General features: G+C 40.2%; 1 protein-coding gene across 4 annotated transcripts in view; it reads right to left on the reverse strand.

Annotated features, from left to right (window-relative positions):
* Positions 1-1084: 1084 nt before the first annotated feature.
* Positions 1085-16164, reverse strand: part of USP48 (ubiquitin specific peptidase 48) — a 66044-nt gene continuing 50964 nt past the window's right edge. For all 4 annotated transcript variants that reach the window (XM_059915572.1, XM_059915566.1, XM_059915559.1 and 1 more), the window contains 6 exons: positions 14466-14570; positions 10690-10845; positions 6552-6677; positions 4912-4960; positions 2688-2714; positions 1085-1623 (listed from right to left, as the gene is read on the reverse strand). In XM_059915572.1, coding sequence (XP_059771555.1) covers positions 1601-1623; positions 2688-2714; positions 4912-4960; positions 6552-6677; positions 10690-10845; positions 14466-14570 — 486 coding nt within the window. In that variant the 3' untranslated portion in view covers positions 1085-1600. The remainder of the gene's footprint in view (positions 1624-2687; positions 2715-4911; positions 4961-6551; positions 6678-10689; positions 10846-14465; positions 14571-16164) is intronic.

Genomic DNA, 16164 nt, shown 5'->3' on the forward strand with positions numbered 1-16164 from the left:
GGCGGGTGTTGGGATCTAAAAATGAGGATTAGCTCATGACCTGGACCTCAAGTCCTTCCCTTCCCTTTGCCGACCTGAGGGTGGGGCCCACAGGTTCCTAGGATGGGTCGTGAGGGTCCTGTGTGCGGTGCATTCTCCCACACAGACTCATTAAACACCCCCTGCCTCCCCAGGAGGTACAGACTGAAGACACTGCAAACACAGAGGGGAAACTCAGGTAAGAAGTTGTAATTTTACCAAAAAGCCATCATTACTCTAATAAAAAGATCTATTCAAAGGGGATGCTGCCAAGGTCACTGGTCCTCAATTGAAACCTGACACCCCCATCCGGTATTTCAGTTTAAATGTTCAGAAAAGGGAGGGGTTAAAAAAAAAAAAAAAAAAAACCAGCAAAACCCAGGGCTAAATAAAGTGTTAGCAAGAGAGACGCCTGAGTCAGCATCTCGGCCGCAAACTTGTACATATGTACTCAGAGGAAACAGTGAAACAAACTCCAGTCTTAATTCCATTTGAAAATCCTTCAATATTCTAACGAATACTGCTTTGGTCATGTGTTGCTAACCAGCAATCCTGAGCTGGATGACGTGGCACACTCCATGCACACATTTTTTTCCATTTTTGAACAATGTGATCTAAAAGATCCTTTCTGGATGTTTCGGAAGAATGCTTTCAAAAAAAGAGAAGTGAGATCCAAGAAATGGCGGACTTGGAGGATGGGAAGAAGAAATTTTATATAAAAACCCGTGTTATTTTCCAAATGTATTTCAGGCCATTTTACTCTTCAGAAAAGGTGGTCAGACTTCTCAAAAGTGCAAGGTGTATTTGATTTCCCACTTTTTAATAATAGCAAAACTGGAGGATGCTATGACATGTAATACGTTCGCCATCCTTTCTGAAATGCGTGGAAGTAAAAAGCCTTTGAAGACAAAAGTGAGACACAATCCCTTGGCTCACTGCAGGAGACACGCAGGTGCACCCTCCTTTCCCAGCACTAAGTCAGAGACCAGCGGGCAGGATGTGAGGCGGGTGCACTGGAGCCGACACGGAGAGGAATCTAATCTGAAGACACTTTTCCACAATTACGGCAAGTTCTTCACTTTCATGCTTTATTGAAAGTAAAATATGAATCAAAGACAGGTATTGGTAAGCAGGTTATGTCTCTAAAGAATTACTTTTAGTTCAGAGCAGAATGTTGTCCCATCTCCTGTGATACAAATCCTTTATGGACCAATGCATCTGGTATGAAACTCAAGCAAGGAAATATAACAGAACTTTATTCCCTCCCGTGCCTATAAATCTCATATGTAAACATGATTTACTGATACTGCTACTAAACTTCTTCAGTCTTTACTTGCCCATTCCCCCCCCCACCCCCCTTAAATATAAAATTTGAAACATTTCCTTCAAGTCTGATGGCCTTCAGTGCAATCTGCTTTGACATAAGGCATTTGGGGACAGTCACTTTTGAATGGTTTTCTGCCTTGCGGAGGAGTCATGTAATGGTTTAATTCTTAAATCCACTTTTTCTGTAATGCCCTAACATGTCAAACTCCTCTTCCTTTCTGGTCATTTCTTAGCAGTCAGCAAATGTTCAAAAAGATTAATGTCCAAGAAGACCAGTACCTGGGAAAAGAAACACATGTGGAGGTACAGTTGTGAACTGCAAGGTAAGAGTTCATATATTCCATCTGCCAAGAACGCATCACCAACAGGGAATATCCAACTTAATAAATGAGCGCAGAAGCCTTTTGACGTTGAAGGATAAGAAAAAATATCAACAGACTCCAGGTTTTCGGCTAAAGCACATTCCTGTTGAAAGCCACGCGGCTCCTATTAGTTATCTTCACACAAGTTAATCAGATTTTACTGATGCTTTCATTTGATGGCCATTTTTCATAAAGAAATTTTTTGCTTTGTTTGTTTTGTTTTAACCACATCAGGAGTTTCTGTGTAGTGGGAACGTGTAGACAAAAAGCCGCACTGAGAGGGAGGCTTTATTTAGGCCAGTAGCTTGGCTCACTTGTTCGCTTTAGCAAAGAACCCCTGGTATTCGATTCAACCTCATTCTTGGGCAAAGTTGCAATCTGTCATGGATCTCTGGACTAGGCCACAAAGAATCAAACTGGCAACAGTTAAATCTGTAAATATCAAAGGTCTGGATGCGACTATGTGCACAACTATAGTGGCCAAGATGTAGTAGGAGGCACTGCCGTTTATCCATTTAAAGTAATAATCCAAGAAATGCCTAATTCTAAATAGATCAATGATACCTTTTCACTGAACCTAATATAATTCAGCAAATTCTTCTCCTCTAATTCTTATCAGTTACATACAAACTGTTTTGCTCTAAGATGGGACTGACAGGAGGAACTTGAAAAGGTTAAGTATAAAAATCAAAATGCCACTAGCTAATTCCCCAACTTCCCCCCGAAATGAGAAAGAAAAAGCAGAATGGACATCTGGCAGTAGATACGTCTAACACACAGGCCCTATTTGAGGCCCTGAGGCCTGAGTGCTGATACAGATAATGAAGAAGCTTGAATAAAAAATGCATTTAACTAAAATTAATTTCAGTCATGAGACTCAGATGGAATTAAATTTTAAAATCAAATCATAGGCTTCACTTTAATAGAAAATTACAGTATGACTCTGACATTCATGAACAAAATGTGACAAATGTAACTTACCTTTAAACCCTTCTTCTGGCATACACACTGGAAGGAAAAAAACAGAATACCAAATTGAAAAGATTGTCACTACCGACAGTAATAAGTTCACTTCAATGCCTAAAGACGAAAAGTTTAAAATAACTTTTAATTACCTTATTCACCTATAAACATTACCTTTGAAGTTATAGATAATAATCAAATGAAAATCTTTCTCTTTATTTCTATCAGAGCAATACATATGCATCACTCAAAAGACAAATACTGGGAGAACAAGGGTTGTAACTGGAGCCAACATTTTGCATGATGGGGGGAGGGGGCCGGAGAAAACCATGTGGCCATCGCCCTCTCTCCCCCTCCCCCTCCCATTCCCACACTCTAGAAGGAACTACTTTCAGCCCTTGCAGCCACTTCTGGTATTTAACCTCTGTTATTTCTAAATAACATGCTTATATTGCTAATTCATAATTTTAGATACTATCTAATAATTTCAGTGAAAGATAAAAATTTAGTTCTTCTACCACCTCTTACATACCACCTGCCCGGGAAGTACATACCACTGTCCTGACACAGTGACAGTTTTTGTTAAGCTAATCTCCAATGTTCACATTATTTTGTATTCCGTAATACTGCTCACAGTTGACCTCCCTGGTGTACCTTGGTTAGAGTTCCTGTCTGGTATGACTGTGTCTTTCTGGGGTTGGTAACTGCTGCATTATTTATGAGTTTCATTTTCTCTGTACTATCTCCAATTCAAGTGTAAACTCTGAAAGAGCTGTAAACCTCAAGACAGTCATCTATCACTTCCACTCTTCCCAGGGGACATCCTGTGCCAAAGCCTGCATCCCACTGCTCCAATCTGCATCGGGTGTGCTCAACAGCTGCTGCAGAGCTTCCGTCCTGGAATTTCCCCCTCACCAGCTTCTAGGGCATCTATTCCTATGTTGGATCCCTGTTTTTGGGTTCCACTGTTGACTTCTTTCTTGATTTACTCTCTCATTTAACAGAGCACACCCTCCCAGAGTATCTCGGCAAATGGTGTGTGAGAGAAATTTGAGGCCTTACATTCAAAGAGCCATCAAGTGTGACGTTAAAATAAAGTCTGTCTAGTTACAGAATTCTAGATTCAAACTCACTTTTCCTCAGAATCTTGTGGGCACTGGTCCATTAGTTTGTCTTTCTGACTCTTCATCCTGTGAATGTGTCTGGTTTTTCCTTCTATACCTCTAGATGCTTTTAGGGTCTTATCCCTAGATTTGTACTTTACTGTACAAGGCCCTTGGTGCACCCATTTTTTATTTTCATGAATTATTTTCTGTTCTCTGAATGTTCCTTACACATAGACTATTTGCTCTTTCTCTCGTATTGTTTATAGTTAATTTTTAAGCTTTCTTATGCTTCCTGTGTTGTCTATTTTCCCTGGGCTCCTTTTTTTTCAGTCTGTTGATTGACGTCTTTTGGTTTCATGCTCTTTGCTCAACTGTCTGGTGCTCTCTAGTTGTCCATTTCCACCTATTTAAGTGTGAGGCACTAAAAAGATGCCTAAAAACTGTCCGGTGGGCAGTGGTGGGCTTCACCCAAGGGTACCTGGGAGACAAACCACTTCCTAAAAATATTTGTAGGTTGTTTTCTTGAATTGCCCGTTTCCCCAGAGGATCATCCCTTCCCTCGAGCTGCCAGTATTTGAACAAAGAGCTGGTGGGTGGTCTCCCTGTTTGGTAGGTAATGGGCCTCATTATCACTTTTCTAGGTTAATTTCTTCAAAGAGCTGAAACAAACTCTACAGGTTGAGAAGAGGCAGTGACATGAGGGAAGGGCTGTGAGGATCTGCAAGGTAGTGAGCTGTCTAACTACTTCTTATACAGCTTCCAACCTGCCTTTAGGTTTAGACCCCACTCTTACGTTCAAAGGCACCTAGGGCATCCAATTCCTGTGTACCTGTCTGAGGCTCTGCAATTTGAATTAGCTTTGCTTTTTGTTGACCTCTTTCACCAGCAGGCTTACACTTATTTGTTTCCTATGGTAAATTAATTAATTAGTACTGTTTTCTCCACTTTCTAAATTTTCATAGGTATCATTCTTACTATGATCTTTTCAGAGCAATAATGTAAGATTCTACCTTAACATGTAGAAGCTTTGTTCAAGTTTAAAAGTAAAAGCATTGTAGACTAAAGCATCAATAACTATAATCCCACCTTCCTTTAACAAGTTCCTCAGCAAATTCCCAAAACAAGTTGGTCTTTACCTTGCATGACATCATCCATTGCAGCATAATCTGCAATTGGTTCATCAGCCTAGAAAACAAATGAAGACAATTCAAAACCACAAGGGAGTGGAAGCCAGGAGGAGGATAACGTCGCATCCACCTCACACGGAAGTCTGGTCCCGAGCCCACCAGTGTGTTGCTCCAAGACACAAGTACAAACACTGTCCAGTGGAAAACAGGGTTCAAGCCAGAGTTGGCAATGTCCAGGATTAACAAAGGATGCCTTGTCAATGGTGGGTCTAGACTCAATACCCTGATAACCGCACAGACTGCACACTGGATGTGGCACTGTTTTCCTGCTCCTCAAATACCTTTAGATGCAGAAAGGTTCAGATACCCTGAGGTTACTAAACACTGATCTAATTGATATGACTTAAGGTGCCAGTGATGACAGCGTGAGTTGGCAGAAATCAAGTCAGAATGGTCCTCTAAAAATGCCAATTAGGTTAAAAATACATTTTCATCCCTCCTCAACATCAAGAAAAAAATACCCATGTCCTTTTTAAGGCAGAAGCCAGCACTGAGTCTGAGCTTGCGGTGGGATTAGCTGCAAGGGCCAAGAGGACAATGACCAATATGGACTCTAGTTGCCCATGTGAAGTACAAACGCTTTAACTGCACAGGCTGTTTCTAGGATTTCAGACGGCGTCCTTAGGATTCAGCAAACCAAACAGGCTTTCAAAATAATTCCACAGAACCTACAGTTCCAAGAAAAGCAAACAGGAAGGGGGTAGGTAGCAGGATGAGGGGTGTGTGTGTGTGTGTGTGTGTGTGTGTGTATGTGTGTAGGGGTAGATATGCGTCTCCATGACCATTTCCAGGGCCTAACGTGTGTGTGTGTGTGTGTGTGTGTGTGTGTGTGTGTGTGTGTGTGTGTGTGTGTGTGTGTGTGTGTGTGTAGGGGTAGATATGCGTCTCCATGACCATTTCCAGGGCCTAACTTTATCTGATCACAATTGAGGCTCTACGGTATGAAAAATATATTTCACAGTTCAAAACCTGAAAAATATTCTAGCACATCATGCAGGGGGCATGCTTCTAGCCACAAAGAAACAAAAGAGGCAAAGGAAAGTGACAAAATCAGGCCCTGAGGGAGGGCAGGATTGGGCTAAAGAGGCTGGTTCAATGATTCTTCTTCTGTGACAAAGTTTCAGAAGCCCCTACTTTCTAAAACACACCTACCTCTCCTAAATCCGTTCTCCCCAAAGCCAATTTCCACACCCTGGACAAGAATCCCATGAAGCCAACCAAAAGTATTTTGACTATTGTGGCCAAGCCTTGTGTCTTATGTCTGTTTCCTGTACTTATGAGGAAAGGTGGAGATGCTTTAATAGTAGAAATACGGTTAAGTAATTCGCTGATCCAAAAGTTAGGGAGGAGGTTAAATCTAGATTATTTTAAACAAGAATTATTAAAACCCCACAAGACCCAATGATGTTGTGACCTCCTCTAAGTCTCTCATGGCTCACCCAGAGATGGAGAATGTAGAGGCCAGCAAAACTCACAGCAGAAGCTTCTTACCACACCCTGCTGAGAACCTGAGGTAACTGTAACCACCACTGCACACAGTTTACACATGAGAATCCCTAGAATTCCTCAGGTAAAGAGCTGTTACCTACCTTTAACAAAATGACAGATTCAGGAATGACGCCAAGGGTTCCGAGGGTGGCACAGTCATCACTTAAAATCTTTCCATCAATTGACAGATTCTGGTCAAAAGGAGCAACTGAAAATGCATGCATGATCTGTGCCAATATAAAAGAAACAAAGTTTGTATAAAGCAAAATACTGAGACTTATACCCTATTTGAAGAAATAATGCATAGATTCTGAGGGTGAAATAAAAGACTTCAGAATACAAAAGATACAACAGTTTACAGTCAGCTCGCTTGCTAAATTCCTATTGAGACTCTAATCCCAATACATCTGAGAACATTCTTAGGAGGCCTGATAGAGAATTAGGAGACAATTATACCCACAGGACCTTGTCTTCCGCATCTGACAACCTCTCCACGGGTCGGGGTGCGGAGAAAACAAAGGAGCAGAAGGTGGGGCTGGGCTGACAGCTCCTCGGGTAATAAGGCTTGAGCAAGGCCGTCACTGTCACCCCTATCATGCCCAGGTTCCACATCGTTTTAATAACCAAGTCAATTCCAAATTCTTTCATAAGACCATCTCTAAATTAACCAGAAGGCTATCTGGACTCTTCTCGTTTTGATCCCCTTAGTGAGCAGCCAGGACTACAAAATTCAGCCATTGGGCCCTGTCACATATTCTTAGACCGAATCTTGCCTCTAGGGACCAGAATATGAATTTCTTAAGGGTAGGGGCCATATACTCCAGCCCAGTTCTAGCCAAGTCTTAAAAATTGAATACATTCAGAAAGACTATTGTGCATAATACTTAAACATTGTTTTCAAATTCAGGAAAATTTTTTATCACGTCCAGGGAGTAAATACCAGTGCGAAGTAAGGAGGAGTTGGGCTCAGAGAGGCACACATAGGTACCCTTCAATGATACATTCTAATTCTTCACTTGGGTGTATTCTAGAGTATTCATTTTATTATGCTGCATAACCGAGTTCCATACTCCTTGAATATGTTCCATTACATGTATCTCATTACACCAATAGCCATGTGACAGGGAAATCTTTCTACCCTTTTATGCACTCTATTCCTCTACTCTTTGAAAAATCTGGAAAGACAAAACAAGCAGCCCTGAACCAACTGTGTATATAATTGGGCCCTAGAGCTTTCCAGCTGGGAAGACCGTGACCAGAAAAGTGATTTTAATAACAGTGCACAGGAAAATAACAACAGGATAACAACACTGGCCTCCTCCCTAACTGTTAGGCCAGATTCGTAATTGGACTTCTCAAAGGGACATCAGGCCCTCAGAAGCAAGCAGAGACTGATTAAACAGGGATCTGTAGCTACGGTGCACTGACATCATCAATGATCTGTCTATGAAGCAATGAGCCTATTTCTGGTACGTGAGAAGTACTGACGGGACAGTTCTACCGAAGGCAGTCCAGCACACGGGCATCAGGCAGAGGCAACAGCCCCAGTTAGTAAATATGACCCATGAAGAAGAAAGCACAGTTACAGAGGAAGTGTCTGATACCAACTTAATGTGGGCAATGTCACAGCTGCATGACTGTAGGAATGCTAGTTCACACGCCTAAGTGGGATGCACAGGGTCTTCGCACCACCACACAACATTGGACCAACCGCAAATACCTCTAGACACGAGTTCCATCACTGAGGGGTGGAGGCTCATACTTTTATATTTTGAGCGCACAGACAAGGACATTTCAATTCATTCAACAACTCATAAAGATTTATTACACCATGTGTTGACTACTGTGCTAGGTACTGGAAATATAAAAGTGAATAATCCCACCCCAGAGAGGTCCAGAGGACAAAACCAAACAGTGAAGATGGTGGCAGAAAGTACACATTGCTCCTAGCGGAGCACATAGAAAGGAGCAGTTAGCTGTGTAACTGAAGGCCAAGACAGGTTTTGCAGAAAAGATGTTGTGAAAGATGAACAGTGCTTACTAGTGAGGAGAAAACGGTATTTCAGAATGAGGGAACAGGCCAAAGGCATAGAGGCCTGTGCCCTGTATAATAATAATTCATAAACCATAAATGCTAGGAGAATGCTTCAGAAGAATTAACATTATATAGGTCTGTTTAACAAGCGGGTGCAGCATTGTTGATCTGTGGGGCATAAAAGGAACAATGAAAACTCCGTTCCTACAAGGTGAGCGGCTCCATGCTGCTTGCCATGGGGGTGTGAGTGTGTGGCTGAAATAAGGAAATGCAATAAGGAAATAAGGAAAATGAAACAAGGAAAATTTCCTCCTTTCTAAAGCAAGCAATACTACCCACTCAAAACCTCTCTTTGGGAAAATGGAATGAGACAATTAAGCAATTCTTAAGACAATTAAGACCAAGCATATTCTCAGAAAGGAGATGGATAAATTGTACTTTATGGCCTCATAGGTGGATGAATTAAGCAACTATAAATGGGTGTAGTTGCCATCCTATTAACTTGGAAATGTAGTATACCCTAGAGGACAGGCTCCATGAAACATAAAAAAAATGCACTACACGCTTAAAAAGTCACCCACCACCACTGGCTGAGGATCACACGCATGCCCACCACAAGCTCTAACAGTTCTCAGGTTGCTGGGCAAAAAGGTCCCGTCTAGTGGGAGCTTTCAAAGCTACCACCACGGATCAGTGAAGGGAAATTACACTTCACTGCCCTTTCTTTTGACTGTTTAGATCACAGTGGTCCTCGAAGCAAGGATGGGAGATGAGAGGAGGGACACGGCAAAGGAGCCATCCAAGGAGAGCACATTTGGGGGGTTTCCTGTGAATAGCTGCCGCCTTCTAGCAACTCATTTGTGCAGGTAACATGCACATAGATAGAGGTTATTTCTGCTGACTTTTGATTTATTCTTTAAAAAGGGTAGTCCACAATAAAAAGCAGCACAGGCTTTGAAAATGTCTTTATCCACAGGGGCTCTTTTTGTAATTTAAAGGTTTTGAATGTTCGAGGTTTACCACTGACAGGCAGAAAGCCGGTGATAGAAACAAGCTTTCTCAGATGTAAAAGCTACAATAACAGAGTAAAGATATTATGCCAACACATTTATTTTCAGAGCCATGGGTTCAACCAAGGGAAATACTGTTCCCGGGACAATCTGGAACACATAACACCCTCAAAGGAAGCCTATACTTTTTCCTCAATTACAATGATAAATATTAGCAACAAGGAAAAATGCATAACCAGTAAACCATGCCACATGAAAGTAGCAAAGAGGGAAATTTGGTCAACTTTTGGGATCTGTATCAGTGACTAAAATAGATAAGGGGCCAGATTTTTTTTCATGTACATCTTGAATTTATCAGCCTCTTTTTCCTGGGTTTTGAGATGTACCATTGGCATGCTCATTTATAGTACTTTAGTATTGCTACCAAGAAACAACAATATCATGAGGCATTTTCATAATGCATCCACTGCGTTGATGTGCAAAAGCAATGGAGGGGGTGGGTGGGATAGAGTGGGAACGATCTAAAATGAACCTTCAAAAAGAACAACCTCGGGCTTCCCTGGTGGCGCAGTGGTTGAGAATCTGCCTGCTAATGCAGGGGACATGGGTTCGAGCCCTGGTCTGGGAAGATCCCACATGCCGCGGAGCAACTGGGCCCGTGAGCCACAACTACAGAGCCTGCGCGTCTGGAGCCTGTGCCCCGCAATGGGAGGGGCCGCGATAGTGAAAGGCCCGCGCACCGCAATGAAGAGCGGCCCCCGCACCGCGATGAAGAGTGGCCCCCGCTTGCCGCAACTAGAGAAAGCCCTCGCACGAAACGAAGACCCAACACAGCCAAAAATAAATAAATAAATAAAGTAGCTATTTTAAAAAAAAAAAAAGAACAACCTCAACACGTAACAAATTAAATGGCTCTCAACATTTCTCATTATTATTGGAAAGCTACTCAGAACCTGCTCAAGTTTTCAGAATCCTCAAAATACTTTTCATCTTCACAGAAAGATTCTTGGCTAATTTTGAAAATTTTGAAACTCTTTCTAAAGAAAGAGTTATTTTAATTTGGTGACCCTGCAAGCATTATTCTAAACTCAAAAAAGCCCTCTCTCAATGGCCTAATACTTAGGTGCAAAGCAGAAACTCGTGAAGGTCCTCCAAGTTCAGAACATAATTAAACAAATGCTATATTTCCCTCACCTGAATTTTCAATTCTTTTAATGTTTGATTAGCAGAAACAAGAAGAGCTTTTTCACCACGAACTTTTCTATGTCGCATACTCCGCCGAATAACTTGCTTTTGGTAGGCTATATAATTTTGATGGGATATCTTTTGCCGCTTTGTTCCTCCGTTGCTCTATAATAAAGATCCGAAAAAAAAGAAAGCACTGAAATTACCCACACTGTGACCCGTGCTCATAAAGTTCATCAGGCAAGCAAAAGCTATTTATTTATCAGACTGTTAACCATTTGAAATTCAATATCAACAGTGAATAGGAACTCGCTGGAGTTTCTTAGTAGGCTCAGACAAAATTGAAAAAATTAAACGATAAGTAAAATACACTTCTAACTGCATATAAGCTCCAGGATTTTAAAATGTATGTATTATAAAAAGGAAATTTAAAAGCAAAATAAGTTTGACCTTAGAAAGACACAATTATGATAAACTGAAAAAATTTTAAGATTATTAAATTTAATCCAGTCAGTGTCAAAAAGGAAAGAAAGGGGTGCAGAGGCAGGATAACTGTTCTGGATAACAATCTGATACAAAACAATGCATATCTTAATTGTATGCTGGTTTGAGGAGGGAAAATTGCTTCAGACACATTTGAGATAGGTGAAGAAATCTGAGGTTGGGTAAACAGGACACTGTCTTTACAGATAAGCTGGTTTAAGAACTTGGAGGTGGAATGCCATGATGTGCACAATTTACCTAAAGATGGTTCAGCAAAAAGTACAGGCATACATATGGGTATATAATATATATTGTACTAGTCTTAAGACAAAAATAGACGAGAACCAAGTATCTTTCTACAATACTCCAATAAATGCCTCATCAAGAGGTTAACAGTCAAGATTCTTCTGCTAACCAGGACAGGGAATGAATGAAACAAGATTTTTACAATAATATTTTCCCCTGGTTTAATTAAATCTGGATGAGGTAACCCCCAGGTTCTGGCTCTGGTTTCCACAGTTGTCACTGAGTGTCAGGTGTGCATAATCAGAGCGGTTTAGGGGTCATTATGGACACAGATGCCACATATGCATCATCAATGGAGCTCCAGAGAGCTACAAAGCAGAGAGGATCAGGGGGTAAACAGAAGAGCATTTGTTCAGGGTGATAGGCCACTGGCTAGGTGCTGCACAACGCCAGGTTCAGCTCTAGCTGTGCGTCTCAAGAGGCACACAGGTGATTCTAACATAAGAAACAACGTGGGAGTTAAAAAAAAAAAAATTCATGACACATTTTTCTCAATCTCAACTATTAAAGGTGAAATTGGACCTAAATTTCACAATTAGGAATATAAGGGAAAATATCTACAACAACCTAAAATTTTACTTTAAAATATAAAACAAACCAAATAACAAAGCCCTGAGCATTAAGCAAGATATATTTTTTCATGGGTCTAAAAGCCTTTCCCAGAATTTTTTTTTTTTAAATCCATAGAATTTAAATCCAACTTATCTGACAAAAAGCAGTCCACTGGTTTTAGAAGGCTTTCAATTACCTAAGTAATATCCAATACTGGGTACATTATTAACCTAAATTGTAGATAAGGTCAAAGTCAAAGGAAGTGGGTTGATCTAGCTTAGAGAAAAGAGGAAAGGGGATTTGTTCATTTCCATTAAGGACAAATAGAAATGCATCATTTTATATTACAGGGATTTAAAACAACAACTACAGGTAAGCTTTGTATTGAGATAGTGCAACGTATTACAAAGAAAAGATTTGAGGAGGCCGACATTCTGAAAACTCTTGACATTCTTCTGGGACCAACTACTCTTTTCAAAAAGGAAGGTTACACCTTTTTTGCAAGACAAAAATGTTTAAAACATTCTAGAGTATACAACAATGAGAAGGAAGACAAAAGAAAATTCAAAGTACAAAAAATAATTATGTCATAAAAAACAATGTTCCCCAACAAATATTCTCTATCGTATTTATAAAAGTGAAATCTGTTGTCATCTGCAGCTGAGGAACAGAATGGCAATTTAAAAATTGCTGGGGGTATGACAACAATAGGTAAAACTAGACATTAAAAAAGTTAAAGTTTCCCAAAAATCTAAATCACTTGAAAACGTTTTAAAAAGTTTTCTAAATAACTTAGGCTGAAAAGTAAAGTTTGAAATGACAGAAATAAGGACAGTAAGAACACAGATATATATCTAGCTTTACAAACTTATTTACAAAGTTTACCAGAATAGCGATTCCCAACTGATTATTAAACCATACTCCCACTAATAAATAAACTACCAATAAACTAACATGGTACTGCCGGCCGAGCAAATGAAAGAGAATGGAGTCCTAAATCAAGATGGACACAAACACTTCTATTTTAAATATATCAACTGAAAAAGCAAATACACTAGCTTGTAGATCTGACTTGAAAAATGGACTGTAGAGGAGATGGGAACATAAAACAAGTCGACAACAAACAAGGTTTGTTATGTTTGCAAACTCCTATTCAAGAGACATATTACTTAACTCAATAATCTCAAAAACCATCCCAAGGAACAGAAGGCATACATGTACATATATTTTAATGAGGGCATTATTTATTATAGAAAAATATCCCCACAAAACTGAAAACCTACATCCCTATAAACTGTATGGATTTGGTTAGCACTGGGACAAGGGGGCCCTCCAATGCTGAGGGATTGAAACACAAATTTGGTAGGAGTGGCTGCGCGAAAGTGCCTGACTTTGTTCTTCCACAGGTGTTTTAAAGTCAACAAATGCTGACATATCTCTTTATGCCAGTTGGGAAACTACAAGTAACATTTACTTCAGGGAGACCAAGATTCAAGTCAAGAGTGCTTTTCAGACTTTCTTAATCACAGTTGAAAATGAAATAACTGTATCAGTATATATACACAGAGAGGCCAAGAAACCCAGATAATCTCTGCTCTGTAACAGATACAACAGATGGTCATTTTATCACTTTTATTCCTTCAGGGAGGGTGCTAACCGTAATCCAACTACACTATTTTTTAGCAGAAAAGAAAGAACACAAATATCTCTAATTAGTTAATTAAAGCTAAACTCTAATTAGAGTAGAAATTCCATGAATTTAAGGTAAATCTAGAATATCCTGGTGTATAATGGTCTGACTTTTTGAGAAGCTAAACTTATCTACATCATGTATCAACCAAACATATTCCCACATTATTTCCTGTTCTTGACATTTTTCTCCAATATCACTGTGAACATGCAGAATATAATCAAGCAACCAAATAAGAGGGGGTAGAAATATCATAACAGAATACACAGAAAATAGGTAATTTTAATAGAAGAAAAATGACAGACTAATGCTGATTCTAGTCATTTGCCTAACACGTTAGAGACCCGAAAGTCTTTTCTATAAACTCCAATATTATAAAGGCTACTGTGTGTTTTCCCTGTAGTCAGGGAATCTGAGTTTAATAATTTGTTCATACATAAAGATTCCATGATTAAGCAACAAACCAAGATATGGGTTAGTTTAAGTTTTCTTTCCAGGTAAAAAACTGAATCATTTCAGTGTATTTTAGCCTTTCTTGCTTAATAGCACATATTAATTCTGGAGTAATGTAGTCCATGGCTTTTCATGAGAAATCAGGACAGCTACAGCATGCTACCCAATGCAGGAAAGCGGGAAAAAAGGGGTCCTGAGAACCAACATCCTACATAGGCTACGCAGAGATGTCCAAGAGCTTAGAGTGACTGCTCTCAGAACAGCAAAAGGTGTAACAATGAAGAGCAGCTTCAACACATACTTGATTAAAATCTGGATCTTTTTCTCCATCCGGTTTAGCTTCTTCCTTATCCTCCTCTGTTTCAGAACTACTCACATTTAGCTCTGGAGCTGAATCCTTCATCACCTGAATGTGCCAGGAAAAGAGAGAAAAGTAGGTCAGACCCTAGGAAGGCGAGCTATGGAGGCTGTGGGGCTTTTTAAATTTTTTTTTTTTAATACATTTATTTATCTATCTTTGGCTGTGTTGGGTCTTCGTTGCTGCACGCGGGCTTTCTCTAGTTGTGGCGAACGGGGGCTACGCTTTGTTGCAGTGCGTGGGCTTCTCATTGTGGTGGCTTCTCTTTGTTGTGGAGAACAGGCTCTAGGCGCGTGGGCTTCAGTAGTTGTGGCACGTGGGCTCAGGAGTTGTGGCACACGGGCTTAGTTGCTCTGCAGCATGTGGGATCTTCCCAGACCAGGGCTCAAACCCGTGTCCCCTGCATTGGCAGGCAGATTCTTAACCGGCTGTGGGGCTTTGACTGGCCACCTTTATCAAGAGGAGGCACACCTTTTTCAATGGTGGGGTAAGAGACCAGATAGAGGATCAAGACTCAAGGGCTCTCTCTCTTTTCTGTGCTCTTTTAACATGTTAGTTCTTATCCTGTGATTTATTCTTGTATTTAATGTGTTCGCCATAAATGTAAGCAGTCTCTGCAGAACAGTTATCAGATTTTACAATGATGTTATTTTGTAGAAGTTCAAAATTGCTCTACATTTTCCCTAGTACACTGATCGTCAAGCCTTTTCAAGTTCAGACAGGAGTCCCAATGCTCCTTGAGACTGAGAAAATGAAGGATGGATGAAATACTGCTATCAAACTAAAAAATAATAATAATAAAACTTTACCTAAATTGGATACTATTTTGTACTAGATACCAATATATACATGCACTAATAGGTACAAAAGATATAAGAAGATTCTAGGGGAAAAACTGAGACATTTTTACTCAACTTCATTTTCTCAGCAAACTAGGAAATGAGGCCTTAATTCAACTTGTGAAGCAAAACCCTAGACCATTAGAGCATAATTTGTAAGTTACTCTTCTAAAATAATGTGTTTGGTAACTATCATCAAATAAAACACATTCTATTTTGTCTTTAATTCCCAAAACCCTGGAACCAAATTAGTGAGATGTCCAGAGATGTGGGTCAGGATCTACCTAAGAGCCATTCCTAATATAGTGAAAATGCTCCAAAAACAATCCACAGCAACACCCCTGCTCCCAAATTATACCAAAATCTGTCTACTTCACCTACCCTTTAGATAAAAAAATGCAAGAGGCTCTAGACTGGCCGTCCTTCTTTCCGTTATGCCCTTATCAACTCCAAACACAATGGCCAGGGTGACTTTTTGAAAGCGTAAATGAGATCACACCATGACCTCCCTTGAAACTCCAGTGGCTTACATCTACGCTTAGAATAAGATCCCAGATCCTTGGTATGATGTATAAAGGCCGATAAAATTTGATCCCTCATCAACTATCACTTTCCCTCCTTGGAAGAAACTTCTCTCTAGACCAGTGCTGTCCACTATGGTAGCCAGAGGTGACACATGGCTATTTGAATTAAAATGAATTAAAAACTCAGTTCCTCAAGTCACCCTAGCCACATTTCAAATGCTCCACAGTCAAATGCGGCTAATGGCTACGGTGTAGATACAGAACATCTCCATCACTGCA

Source organism: Balaenoptera ricei, chromosome 1, assembly GCF_028023285.1.
Source record: "Balaenoptera ricei isolate mBalRic1 chromosome 1, mBalRic1.hap2, whole genome shotgun sequence".
In the NCBI taxonomy this organism is placed as follows: Eukaryota; Metazoa; Chordata; class Mammalia; order Artiodactyla; family Balaenopteridae; genus Balaenoptera; species Balaenoptera ricei.